Below are 13,899 nucleotides of genomic sequence, written 5' to 3'. Positions count from 1 at the left end.
ACTACATTGAAAGGCTGCCTCTACACCAACAGATATTCAGCCAGGCATTTCTCACCTCACCTTCCAGTTATAGGTGGATTTTTGCGCACCTCAGCAATGGAGTGCATAGAACGAATTCCTATTGTCTGCATGTAGCAGTCACATGTCCCTCTTAGCAGGAGTCATTCAACCGTCATTATTAATTATTATTATTATTATTATGTACTGAGGATAGCTCCAGCCATGTGCTGGGCACCATCCCAACGCTCAAGGACAATCACTGCTCCACAGAGCTCACAATCACAAATGGACAAGTAGGCCGAAGACAAGGGAAGTCACACAGCAAAAGGCAAGTTATAGGTAAGCCAAAGTCATTGTAAGCAGCATGGAAGAGGTGGGTCTTTAAGAGGATTTAAATTTGGACAGACTAGGAGCCGTGCAGATGTGGCTGCACTATCCAGAAGGGGCCACACAGAAGAAGGCACAGCGGGATTGCGCCAGAAACTATTATTCTCTGACCGGAGGTGGCAGGGGGACTACTACAGCGCCTGAGGCGAAACCCCACTGAAGTCAATGGAATCACAGCAGGGATAGGTTTAGTTCAGAGTAACTGCAATGGTTATTTATTCTTATACCCCAGCTCCCTCTCCAAGTACGTATGAGCAGCCATACTGGGTCAGACCAATGGTCCATGTAGCCCAGTGTCCTGTCTTCCAGCAGTGGCTGGTGCCAGATGGTTCAGAGGGAATGAAAAGAACAAGGCAATTTATCGAGTGATCCATCTCCTGTCTTCCAGTCCCACCTTCTGGCAGTCAGGGACACGCAGAGCATGTGGTTGCATCCATGACCATCTTGGCGAATAGTCATTGATAGACCTAACCTCCATGACCTCAACTAATTCAGTTTTGAACCCAGTTATGCTTTTGGCCTTCTCAACATCCCCTGGGAATGAGTTTCACAGGTTGTGCATTGTGTGAAGAAATACTTCCTTTTGTTTGTTTTAAACCTGCTGCCTATTAATTTCATTGGGTGATTCCTGGTTCTTGTGTTATGTGAAGGGGTAAATAACACTTCCTTATTTGTTTTCTCCACACTGCTCATGATTTTATAGACCTCCATCATGTCCCCCCACCTTAGTTATCTCTTTTCCAAGCTGAACAGTCCCAGTCTTTTTAATGTCTCCTCACATGGAAGCTGTTCCATACCCTTAATCATTTTTGTTGCCCTTCTCTGTACTTTTTCCAATTTCGAATATATCTTTTTTGAATTGCAGCAACCAGAACTGCACTCAGTATTCAAGGTGTGGGGTACCATGGATTTATATAGTGGCATTATATTTACTGTCTTATCTATCTCTTTCCTAATGGTTCCTAACATTTTGTTAGTTTTTTGACTGCCACTGCACATTGGGCAGATGTTTTCAGAGAATTATCCACAATGACTCCAAGATCTCTTTCTTGAGTGGTAACAGCTAATTTAGACCCCATCATTTTGTATGTATAGTTAGGATTATGGTTTTCCAATGTGCATTACTTTGCATTTATCAACATTGGGCAACAAACTGGCAGATGAAATTCAATCACCCAGTTTTGTGAGATCCCTTTATAATTCTTCACAGTTTGCTTTGGAGTATCTTCAGTAATTTCATATCTTCAAAAACTTTGCCACCTCACTGTTTAACTCTTTCTCCAAATCATTTATGAATATGTTGAACAGCACTGGTCCCAGTACAGATCTCTGCTATTTACCTCTCTCCACTGTGAAAACGATCCATTTATTCCTACCCTTTGTTTCCTGTCTTTTAACCAGTTACTGATCCATGAGAGGATCTTCCCTCTTATCCCATGACTGCCTACTTAGCTTCAAAAAGCATTTGGTGAGGAACTTTGTCAAAGGCTTTCTGGAAGTATCCACTGGAATGCCCTTGTCCACATATTTGCTGACATCCTCAAAGAATTCTAATAGATTGGGGAGGCATGATTTCCCTTTACAAAAGCCACGTGACTCTTCCCGGACATGTCCTGTTCATCTAAATGTCTAATAATTCTGTTCTTTACTATGGTTGAACCAATATGCCTAGTACTGAAGTTAGGCTTGCCAGCCTGTAATTGCCAGGATCACCTTTCTTAAAAATTGGCATGACATTAGTTATCCACCAGCCATCTGGTACAGAGGCTGATTTAAGTGATAGGTTACAGAACACTGTTAGTAGGTCTGCAATTTCATATCAGATTTCCTTCAGCACTCTTGGGTCAATACCACTAGGTCCCCGTGACTTATTACTGTTTAATTTTATCAATTTGTTCCAAAATCTCCTCTATTGACACCTCAAAATTTGGACAGTTCCTCAGATTTGTCATAATGGCTCAGGTATGGGAGTCTCCCTCACATTCTCTGCAGTGAAGAACAAATCAAAGAATTCATTTAGCTTCTCTTAAACAGCCAGTTCCTTCCTTTGCGTGCTCCTGTGGCACCTTGACCATCCAGTGGCCCCACTGATTGTTTGGCAGGCAGGCTTCCTGCTTCTGAGGTACTTAAATATTTATTATTCATTATTATTAGGGGTATGTATGTAGTTTCAGCCTCCATTATGGTGTTTTTAAAAAGTTTCCATGCTGCTTTCCGGCATTTTACTCTTGTGACTGTTCCTTTTAATTTCCATTAACTAGCCTCCTCATTTTTGTGTAGTTCCCCTTTTTGAAGTTAAATGCCATTGAGATGGGTTGCTTCCCCCCCAGGATGTTAAATTCAATTACATTATGGTCGTTGTTACAGAGCAGTTCAGTTATATTCACTTCTTGGACCAGAACCTGTGCACCACTTAGAACTAAATCAAAAATTGCCTCTTCCCTTGTGGGTTCCAGGACTAACTGCTTCAAGAAGCAGTCATTTATGGTGTCTAGAAACTTAATCTCTGCATCCCATCCTGAGGTGACATGTTCCTAGTCACTATTGGGAGAGTTGAAATCCCCCATTAATATTGGGGTTTTTGTTTTTATAGCCTCTCTAATCTCCTTGAGCATTTCACAATCACCGTGATGGTGAGGTGATTGGCAGTGTACTCCTACTGCTTCTCTCTTATTATTCAAGCATTTCTAGCCAGACAGACTGTGGTACCATTTGATTCATTTGAAGATTTTTACTATATTTGATTCTAGGCATTCTTTCACATATAGTGCCACTCCCACACCAATGCAACCTACTCGGTCATTCCAATATATTTTGTACCCTGGTATTACCATGTCCCATTGGTTGTCATCATTCTACCAAGTTTCTGTGATGCCAATTATATCAATATCCTCATTTACTACCAGGCACTCAAGTTCATCCATCTTAGTATTTAGACCTTGTGCATTTATATACAAACACTTAAATATTTACACATTTTGTATCTGCCTTCATGTGATGTAATTGAATGGGGATCTTTTTTGTTTGACTGTTTCCCTTCAGTTCCAGCCTGTACTTTATCAACTTCTATCCTCTCCTCTTTACTGGAATATAAAATCTCTCCTTTAATAAGTCCCCAGCTAAGGGATCCATCTGTCCTAACCGTGTGCTCCTCCACACCTGTTGGCTTCCCCCAAGACCTTAGTTTAGAAACTCCTCTACAACCTTTTGAATTTTCATGCTAGCAACCTAGTTCCTGTATAGGCTCCTCCTTTCCCAACAGGTTCCCCAGTTCCTAATAAACTTAAATCCCACTTCCCAGTGCCATCATCTCATCCGCACATCAAGACCCTGCAATTCTGCCTGTCTAACTAACCTTGCATGCGGAACTGGAAGCATTTCAGAGAATGCTACCATGGCGATCCTGGATTTTAATCTCTTACCTAGCATCATAAATTTGGCCTCCAGGACCCCTCTCCTACCTTTCCCTATGTCACTGGTACCTACATGACCATGACCACAAAGGCTTCGCTTGGAGCAAACTGGGAGTTCTTTGCAAAAGCCCCCTCAAGGAGGTGTGCCTGATCTTAAGAACAGCCATACAGTGTCAGACCAAAGGTCCATCTAGCCCAATATCCTGTCTTCCGACAGTGACCAATGCCAAGTGCCCCAGAAGGAATGAACAGAACAGGTAATCATCAAGTGATCCATTCCCTGTCACCCATTCCCAGCTTCTGGCAAACAGAGGTTTGGGACACTATCCCTGCCCATCCTGGTTAATAGCCATTGATGGACTTATCCTCCATGAATTTATCTAGTTCTTTTTTGAACCCTGTTATAGACTTGGCCTTCACAACATCCTCTGGCAAGGAGTTCCACAGGTGGACTGTGTGTTGTGTGAAAAAAAATACTTCCTTTTGTTTGTTTTAAATCTGCTGCCTATTCATTTCATTTGGTGGCCCCTAGTACTTGTGTTATGAGAAGGAGTAAATAACACTTCCTTATTTACTTTCTCCACACCAGTCATGATTTTATAGACCTCAAATCATATCCCCCCTTAGTCGTCTCTTTTCCAAGCTGAAAAGTCCCAGTCTTATTAATCTCTCCTCATACAGCAGCCATTCCATACCACTAATAACTTTTGTTGCCCTTTTCTGAAACCTTTTCCAAGGCCAATATATCTTTTTTGAGATGGGGTGACCACATCTGCACTCAGCATTCAAGATGTGGGGGTACCATGGATTTATATAGAGGCAATATGATATTTTCTGTCTTATTATCTATCCCTTTCTTAAGGATTCCCAACATTCTGTTCACTGCCGCTGCACATTGAGTGGATCCTGTCTGCACCAAAGGCAAGTTTTGAACTGAAAGGGCAAAATTCTGCCCCGAGTTATTGTCCATGCAAACCTACCAGCTTTAGTGGGGTTACACAGGTGTCACTGGGGGCGGGGGGCAGAATTCAGACCTTCATCTACTTTAGAAGAGGACAGGTGTAATGAGAGGAGCATGGGGTGGACTGTCACACACCTGAACTCTCCGGGGACCTAAATGGAAGGAGAGCACGCCAAGGCAAATGAAGATAGAGAGTGCAAATCTTGTCAGAAAACACCCTCAACACTACAGGGAAATTTTCTAGTCTGATCAATGCATCTTCACCAGTGTCTGAGCTAAGTCATTTTTAAGGGAGTATTAAGCTAATCGGCCTTCTCCCCCCATCATTTGTTTTGCCCCTGGTTATTGTCTCAGCTGTACAGATTGTAAAGTGTCTGCAGATGACATACAAGCCCTGTGCCTAGCACAATAGGGGCCCAGACTGGGGCACCACAACAGACATGACAAACAATTGGGTGCAGCAGGTACACCTATACAGAGAATTTAGTCCATTTGATCGAGGGCTTGGAGAGAGCGGGTGTTTCCCAAGGGGTGGAAAGGAGCTGTGGAGGTGGCTAGGTGAATCCCCGGCGGATAGATGGATTGAACGCTGCTGGAGTTATGCTGGATGGTTATTAGGTGTTAGGGCTCCTGGGGGCTCTGTATTATTTAAATCAAGGGAACTGGACGTGCAATCTGTAGGTCTTGGGGAGTACAGCTGGGTGCATTAGAAACACCCGCTTTGTACACAAACAAGAGGGAGCCTCCCGTGCATTTCCCCCCTGTGTCTCCCCGCCAGGTTTCGCTGGAAGCCCCGGGGCCGGGATTTCGCTGCCTTGCGGGAGTGCAGGCCCCGCTCTGGTACCGCAGCGCTCCCCCGTCCCCGACAGCCCCAGCTCCAGCGGGCTTCTGCTGAAGATACCTGGCTGTGAGGGGGGGTCCTCCCCCTGCCCCAGGTCCCCCCCATGGCCGTGATGTCCCCCCCCAGAGGACAGCGCCCCATTCCCCGCCCCGCTGGCACCAGGCTCGCCAGGGACACGCGGCCAGGCTGGGGCAGCGGTACCTGGGCACGGCCCGCGGGGCGAGGGGGGGTGGGGGGAGAAATCAACTCGATCCCCCCCCCAGCGAGTCCCGACCTGGCCCTGCCCCTCTCCCTCCTTCCTTCGCTTGGCAGCGGCCGGAGCTGGGGTCCCGGGACCGGCCCCCCCGGCCGGGCTCCCTCCTTTCCTGGGCACCCTTTGAGGCGAGCCCGGCGCTGCGCGTGTTTATTTATTTAAGAGAAGGCCAAAAAAAAAACAACACCCAACCACCCGACACCCGCGCCTGGGGTTTTCCTCTCCCCCCGCGGGCTGCTTTACAGCTTCGCCAATGAATAACCCGCCTCTCCCCGCAGCCCCGTGTGTATCTTTCGGTTGATGATTTATAGAAATAAATTAATAACACCCCCCGCTCCACGTGCGGCCGGCTGGGGTTGCCCCGGAGCAGGCGGAGGGAAGAGCGCAGCCCGCGGGCGGCCCTCGGGTTGCTCCGGGCGCAGCGGGCGCTGCCCAGAGCCCGGGCACTAGGGTGCAGGTAACGCCCGGGACGGGCCCCCTCTGCCTCCGTTCCGCCGCCCCCGGGCAACAAGCGCCAGCGCGGCCCAGAAGCGGGGAGCCCCCCGCGGGGTCCAACTCCACCCGCACCGCGCGGAGAGAAGCGCCCCGGGTAGCACGGAAATCCCCGGCTCCAGCCGCTGCTCCGCCTCTTTGGGCGCTCGCTAAGAACTGGCCCCGGCTTGGGCCCATTTGCAACGCTTCGAAACCAAACCAGCCCCTGAAATACCCACTCCGAGCCGCCCATGCGGCCTCCCACCCGTGCCCGGGGATTTGGTCCTCACACGGGTGGGTCTGGCTGTTTGCACGGGGATTTAGCCAGGGCGCAGTGACGCGAAGATCCTGCATTCGTTCGGCATCCGAATTAAAAGAGTAAAAAACAAAACAAAAATGTGACCCTCGGCCTGAAAAGCCTTTTCTCAGCTCGCTTCTACGCTAAGAAACTGCAGCCTTCGGCTAGAGACTTTCCTGGTCTGTTCCAGTCCCTGGGGTTAATACAGGGCCGGGCTGGGGTTAGTTGATATTTTGCTAACGAAAAAGAAACAATGAACGACGTGGATAATTAGTAACTAACTAACTAACTACCTTGACGGGGCAACAGAGCTCGTGGAAGCGTTTCAGCGTTTGATCAACATCCCCTGGCTAGCAGGCAAGAAACCGGCTCTCAACGCGCAAAGTTACTCCGAAGTTTGATTCCTTGGCTGGGCTCGCTCGGCAGTGCCTGGATCTGCTCGGAGTTCGTTTTTTATTTTCTTTTTACGTCCATCCTCAGATCTCCCCACCCCACCGCGAATCCCCTCGGCAGGAGAGAACCCCCGAATCTGCACCTGGCTGGCTGGCTACGGGTTATGGGGCTGCCCGGGTGTGGTTTAAAAGCGAGGTGTATGCAGGAGAAAGAGAGTCGGGAAGGGGTTTTTAAGGGACTCTTTCAAATCTAGTTTTAAAATAGAACAAAGCCCCTCGCCGCTGCCTCGGGTCTATTTTCCTTCCTTTTTAAAGTTTAGTTTGAGGCGCCCAGCCCCCGCGGGTGGGCACAGACAGCCGCTCTGACAAAGTGGGCTTCAAAGGATCAAAACTTCATGGAATTCAGCATACAAAAAAACCCCACTCCGATTTACTTATTTACACGTGCCTCTCTGGGCCCGAGCCCTGAGCTCAGCACGCCAGGAGGTGAGGGCAGAAAGTGACCTGGCAGACGCGGGGGGTCCTGCTGCGTTTAGACGCGGTCAGAAATCGATTCCCTGGTCACCGGCTTGGGGGGGGGAAGATGAGGGGCAAGTTCCCAGGGGCTGGGGTGACCTGGGTTTCAGAGTCCGCGGACGACGCTGCCTAGTGAGCGAGAAGCGAGCCTTCAGCCCACCTGGGCCTCTGGCTGCCGGGCTGGGGGGAGAAGAGGGAGCCCCGTTTGTACCTGATCATCCGATCCACCTCCGCTCTTTGCTCCACGGCCTCCTCCGTGTTGAGCGCCTGCAGCTCCCGGAGGATCTGCGGGGTGTCGAAGTCGTCCCCGTCCTCGGAGCCCTCGTCCCCGGACAGCTTGCCCTTGTTGTGGCCGTTGGTGAGGGTGTGGAAGACGGGCTTGCTGTCCGCCTCCGTCCCGCTGCCTGGGGACAGGGGCAGGTTCTCCAGCTTCACCCCGAAGCTGGTGGTGGGCACCATGTCCTCCAGGGCTTGGATCAACACCTCCTTGGTGACACCGGAGCTGAGGAGAGCGCTCAGAAGTTCCTGCTGCAGAGAGCTGAGCTTGGACACCATTTTACCAGGAGGGGAGAGAGAGAGAGAAGGGGAGGGGGGTGGGGTGGGGTGGGGGGGAGGGAAGGTAGGTTAAAAAACACCCCAAAGTCTTGGGTTCCCCCCGTGAGCCCCAGACACCTGCTCCTCCTCCGTGCCCTGGTGAATCTCCTTTGAGAGGGCTCGGCAGACCTCTACCTTGCCATGATCTCCTCCATTAGGCAATATAAGATATGCAAATCAGTGGGAAGGGAGAGTCATTCCTGCAGGATGCAAATGGAAAGGGGGGTAGTGGGTAAAGGGTTTGGGGGGGGGGCACAGAAGAGGAGCAGCTGCTCTGGGCCTGGATTTGACGGAGTTCGTTGTGTTTATACGGGTGGCTGAAACCTTTCGATTGGTTCTGTTTTTATCAGCCACACTTTAGCTGAACTTTGGACTTGTTGGGCAAGGAGGCAGCCAGCCCCAAGTGCACCAGCTCCAGGCTTCTCCAGCAGCACTGGGGCTTGGGAGGCCAGGAGGAGGAATTAGGTAAATTCGAGCAAAACAAATCAAAGCCCTTTAAAACAACCCAAAGCCTTTAGCCTCTCGGCCGAGCTATTTACCAGGAAAGGTGAGCTGGGAGGGGGGTGTCGTGGAACTGGCTGGCAGGTCAGACTGGGGAAGAAACCCAAAGGAAAGGGAGTCTGCAAAATATACCAATTAAAATTAAGGGGGAGATGGCATTTTGCTTTTCGTTTTCATTGGTATTTTCATGTGGCTTTGGTGTCTGAGGGAGCTTGTTAACAGAAACAACATCGAAGCGTTTGCATTAAAAAGAAAAAGCGCAAGCAGAGCCAACCAAATGTCTTGTTCGGCAAAGCAGGACTTTCCCTTCTAACGTCCTTTGTGGGGACAGTGGAAGAGGAATCAAATGTAGTGGTTAGAAACAAGAATTTTAAAAACCAGAGGAAGAGGGGGGGAACCAAAGGGACTCGTTTATATTATTGTATAGGATCTTCACCTGCGCAGATTTTAGTCTCTGGGAATATTATGAGTATTGTGGTGTAGCCGAGAGGGGAGAAAAAGATAGGATTAGTCCAGCGGTAGCTGTCTGTGTAACGATCAGATGTTTGTTGGGGGTTGTGTTTCTAAAACAAAGAAATCGGTTTGTAAAAAAAAGTCGCATTTGCTAAAATATCTGGGGAGCTTTTCTTTGTGTTTGTGCCGCTGCAAAAGAATTTTGAAAGAGAGAAAAGACAGATTTTAAAAAGCATGGTTGATTGTATGAAAATAAAACAATGAACGCAAACTAGTGTTTAAATTGTTTGGTTTTTTTATAAGCTCTAATTAATTTAAATTAAAAAAAACCCTGTGTTTATTTTAATCCTTGTTTTCTTGCATTTCAATGCAGGAAATATTTTTCACTCCGAAATGCTGGTAAAGCAAATGCATTTCCCCCCCGCATTAACCAAATGCTATTTTAAAAACAATCAACGCCTCATGCTATGATTTTTAATGTATTACGCTTGAAACGAGTTAAGATTTCTTGTTTCACGACAGTTCGTGGGTGTGTGGAAAACTCAGTTTAGTTTCGTCTCCCGTCCAAGGTAAAGAGATTTTCGTTTCCCTTTTTTACCTCCATCCCTCCAGGGGTTTGTAAAATGTACTCGGTTCAGGTTATTTTTTAAAGCGGTCTCGGGAAAGGATTAAATTATACGAAATATGAAACAATCGAAGGAGGGAATGGAAAAGTAACTCAAACTGGGAATTCGGGTTATTCTGGACTCCCGGAAGCAAACGAGCTCTTAAAAAAAAATGCTCGAGCCTGGGAAGGGGAAAAAAGTTAGAGACTCCACTGAAGTTTTAAATCCACAAAGACCATTTGGTTTGTGTTGCCTGCCTGCAGTCCTGTTTACCTGTCCGCCTTCAGCACAAATACAACTTCACGGGGCGCAGCTCATCGCGTCCGTTAAGCAGGGAAAAGAAAGGGGAGAAAGTTAAAACTTTTCTTTCCAGTGGCAGAGGGTTTGGGAGAAAACACTGGGCTTAAGGTATTAAAATAGGAACCCGACGAATCCACCTGGTCCTAGCCGCGTGTTCTGAGCGGAAACAGCAGCGTTCACACAGATCACTGGGCTGTGATCGCCTGAAGCCGGGCAACAAGCAAGTTCAAAAGGTTTGTTAAAACAATCCCCCGTCCAGGAGATCTAGTCTCGTGGCCCAAATTACGTGTTCCCTGGATTTCTTTTGGGATTACACGGTTATGAAATACGCAGCTGGGCAGAGGCGATCCTGCGACATTTCATGAATAAAACACGCCTGCCCTTTTCCCACCTGCCCGAGACCCGTTTACACCTAACATAGCAACGTGTTCCCGTCTATTTCACCATATTTGTGTTCTCCTGCAGCCTGGTCTGCTCCCTACCTAGTTTGCTGATGAATTCAAAGGCTCTGATTTTAAGCTGCATAATTACACACAAACAGGTTCCCTTTCCCCTAACTATCGAGGAGACTCGGCGCTGGTTTTCAAATGGTTGGTTGCCCTGTATTATTTTATTTTTTGTGGCATGATCTACGTATAAAATACCGGAGCGACCCAATGGGCCGCATGCCTTATAGCTTACGCCAAAGGAGTCTTAAAATGATAAACAACCCCACGTTATTTGCCCTGGAGAAATAAGATCTCAATAAACACGTTTTGAAACGGATCGCCAATTGTTTGACTCCTTATTCTTCCTTGTTTTCCAGTGGGTAGCTACTCAAAAACAGGAAGTAGGGTGTGCTTTGGACGGTGGGATCCCAGTAGGGGCAAACCACTTCACTGGGGAGGAAAAAACAAAACAAAACAAAAAACACACACACACACACAAAACAAAAACCCAAACCACTAGCCTTAAAACTACATCCCTTACTCAGTGGCTGCAGCTCCTCTGGCATTATCTGAGCATCTGCCCCCCAGTAAAACCAATTTGTGATGCAACAGAGGTGGCTCTTGGCATCCAGTGCCTTTTAGCCTGGCTTTCCCAGTGCTTTTTCCAAATGGGGATTGATTTCCTTTCACTGGCAATCCCTCCCCCATTTCTTAATGCAAACGTTCTCTTCCCGCTGTTGCACCAAGGCCAGAGAAGTCCAAGAAAATCTCAACTCCTTGGTGGGATTTTATTAGATTTAAAAAAAAAAAAATCCATCCAAAATTCCATTGCTCCCTTCTGCTGGGCTGGTCTCTGGGGTTTGTGCTCCTCAGGAATATCCACACCACACTATCCTAACCCTATGAAACTGTTTCCGAAGTACTTTGAGGATTGAGGTAGAGATATTTCCGTTTCTAATGAAATCATCTCTGTCCATGGGGAGGTGGCGAGATCTAGTTCCCTTCCCCTCTCCTTGTAGAAACCAGGAGCAGGGTTAGAAAATACAAAATCCAGGCTATTCCCTAACCAAGTAGCACTAGGACATTGGGAATAGACAGGTTTTACAAGCCAAGTCTCAGAGCCTGCTTCATCATCAGATTTTATGCTTCAAAACCTCGCTTAGAGGACAGAAAGTGGATGTAGATACTAAGTGATACCACAACTTGGGGACCTTAGGTACTATGGTGGTGGGAGGAATTCCCATAGCTACAAAACACTCTAAACCCAACTAAAGCACTGGCCCTTTAAGGCCAGAATTTTTAGAAGGGCTTAGTTACAACTGGGGCCAGATTTTCATAAGAACTCAGCTCCCATTCAGACCCCTGAATAAGGGAGCAGATTTTCAGTAGTGCTTAGCACAATGGAGGCACAAACTGGGCTGTTAAATGTCACAACGGGAGCCGCTGGGGGCTGAGCACTTTGGAAAAATCTGGCCCCAGGTGTGAGTACTATGCCCTTCTGAAAATTCTGGCCCTAAATAGTTTGGGTGAAGGGAATGCTTCAGCTCTGGTAACAGATCAATTACTCAAGAGAGGCCCCAGTGCTATATACTGGCACACTTTCACCCAACAAACAAAAACAAAACAACCCCAAACAACCCTCACCCCCACCTTGCAAAAAAAAAAATCAAAGCAAACAAAAAAGAAAAATCAAGGTAAATTTAAACAAGACAGACCAAAAAAAAAAAAAATCAATAGAGGGATGCACACATCCCAATCAGACTGAAGAGAGGGAAAATGTTGCTGCGTGAAGCTCTGACCACGGTTTTCAATCAGAACATGAAAAGATTTTTAGGTTCCTCAGTTTTGATTCCTCCCACCCCCAACTTGAGACACCTGAAAAGAGTGGTCTGGTTTTCAGAGGAGTGGGGTTCAGAATTCTCTCAATAAACACAAGACCAAAGGTCAGATTTTTAAAGGTATTTAGGCGCTCAAAGATGCAGATAAGAACCTCATGGGGACTTTCAAGAGCATCTAGATTCCTCTCTGACTTGTCAAACCAACTTGTTTAAAAACAAAACAAAACCCGATGACTAGTTTGGTTGATAAAGGTAATCGTGTGGATGTAACACACACAGACTTCTGTAAGGTATTGACTCGGTATCATACTATATTCTGATTAAAAAACTAGAACAATACAAAAATCAGCATGGCACACATTAAATAGCGAACTGACGGGTCTCAAAAATGTAATTGTGACTAGGGAATCATCACTGGGCAGGTGCTTTTACAGTGGGGTCCCACCAGGATTGGTTCTTGGCCCTACACTGTTTAACATTTTTAAATCAAGGACCTGGAAGAAAACAAAACATCATCAGTGATAAAGTTTCCAGATGACACAAAGTCTAGGGGAGTAGTAATAAAGAAGAGGCCGGGTCACAGAAACAGCAATCTGGATCATTTGGTAAGCTGGGTGCAAGCAAACATACAAATGGACGGGGGACTCTATCCTGGGAGCAGTTAACTCAGACCCGGGGGGGTCATGGCAGACAGACAATCAGCTGAACATGAGCTTCCATTGCAACAATGTGGCCTTATCTATGAATCTATTTAACTAAATTGATTTGGAAATTGATTTAATTAAGTCAATTTAATTTCTGTGTGCAGACGAACCCATATGCTCATGAGAGTAGGGCTGCAGGATCATGACCTACATACAGAAATGGACTTCAGGATTGAAAGGACCCTGTAACTTAAAATTTACTTCTTGTGGGCCCAGTCTCTATAGAGGTCACTCCCTCCCTTATTAATTTGACAGACCTGCTGATGAACATTTCACCTGTAAATCCCCATTGCTCTTTGCAGGCAGAGAGACCAATAATGGAGGGGAGAGAATTTAGGAGAGAATCAAAGGACTTAAGAATGTGTATTAGTAGAAAAGCTTATGATCAGAGTGTTAGAGGAAAGCGCATTGTCTGACAAGTGTCTGCTGTGCTGTAATGAAAGGCTAAGTGATAAGAATATCTAAAAGAAAAAACAAAAACACTCTCAATTATCTTAGGCCTGCACCAAGTAGGACACCTCTGGAAAGCCAGAAGAAGTGGCAACATGAATATGCCAAACCCTCTGAAGAGGGTATTTCATTTGGGGTGAGGGTTGCATTCAATTGTTTCTCATTTGTGCAGAACAGGAATAGCACCTGCAACATTGCAGCATAGGCTATTTGCTCTGGCTATTAAATGCTCCACTGTGGCCGTTAAGTGGGCATGAAAAAGCCATTAAAGTAGACCTGGGTAAATGCAGAAAAATTTCCCACTGATATTCAGCTGAACCTTGGAGAGAATGTGCTTTGGCCACATTCATGTTCTCTTCCCATGAACATTACCAGCATCAACTCGGAAAGCAAGTTTTTAGGGCATGTGCGCAGACAACGGCAGAAGGAATCATGTGGATCAGAGATCTGCAGTGAAGCTGCAAGAGGACAATTTTACCCATTAGATTTTCATC

At 46.9% G+C, this 13,899-nt stretch overlaps 1 protein-coding gene across 3 annotated transcripts in view; it reads right to left on the bottom strand.

The window, feature by feature from the left end:
- Positions 1-8,324, bottom strand: part of HNF1B (HNF1 homeobox B) — a 60,933-nt gene extending 52,609 nt beyond the window's left edge. For all 3 annotated transcript variants that reach the window (XM_024195403.2, XM_024195402.2, XM_024195404.2), the window contains exon 1: positions 7,744-8,324. In XM_024195403.2, coding sequence (XP_024051171.1) covers positions 7,744-8,087 — 344 coding nt within the window. In that variant the 5' untranslated portion in view covers positions 8,088-8,324. The remainder of the gene's footprint in view (positions 1-7,743) is intronic.
- Positions 8,325-13,899: the final 5,575 nt, after the last annotated feature.

Source organism: Terrapene carolina, unplaced genomic scaffold, assembly GCF_002925995.2.
Source record: "Terrapene carolina triunguis isolate 2854851 unplaced genomic scaffold, T_m_triunguis-2.0 Scaffold231, whole genome shotgun sequence".
Lineage (NCBI taxonomy): Eukaryota > Metazoa > Chordata > Testudines > Emydidae > Terrapene > Terrapene triunguis.
The sequence above is the reverse complement of the archived record's forward strand: the minus strand, read 5'-3'. Positions and strand labels throughout refer to the sequence as shown.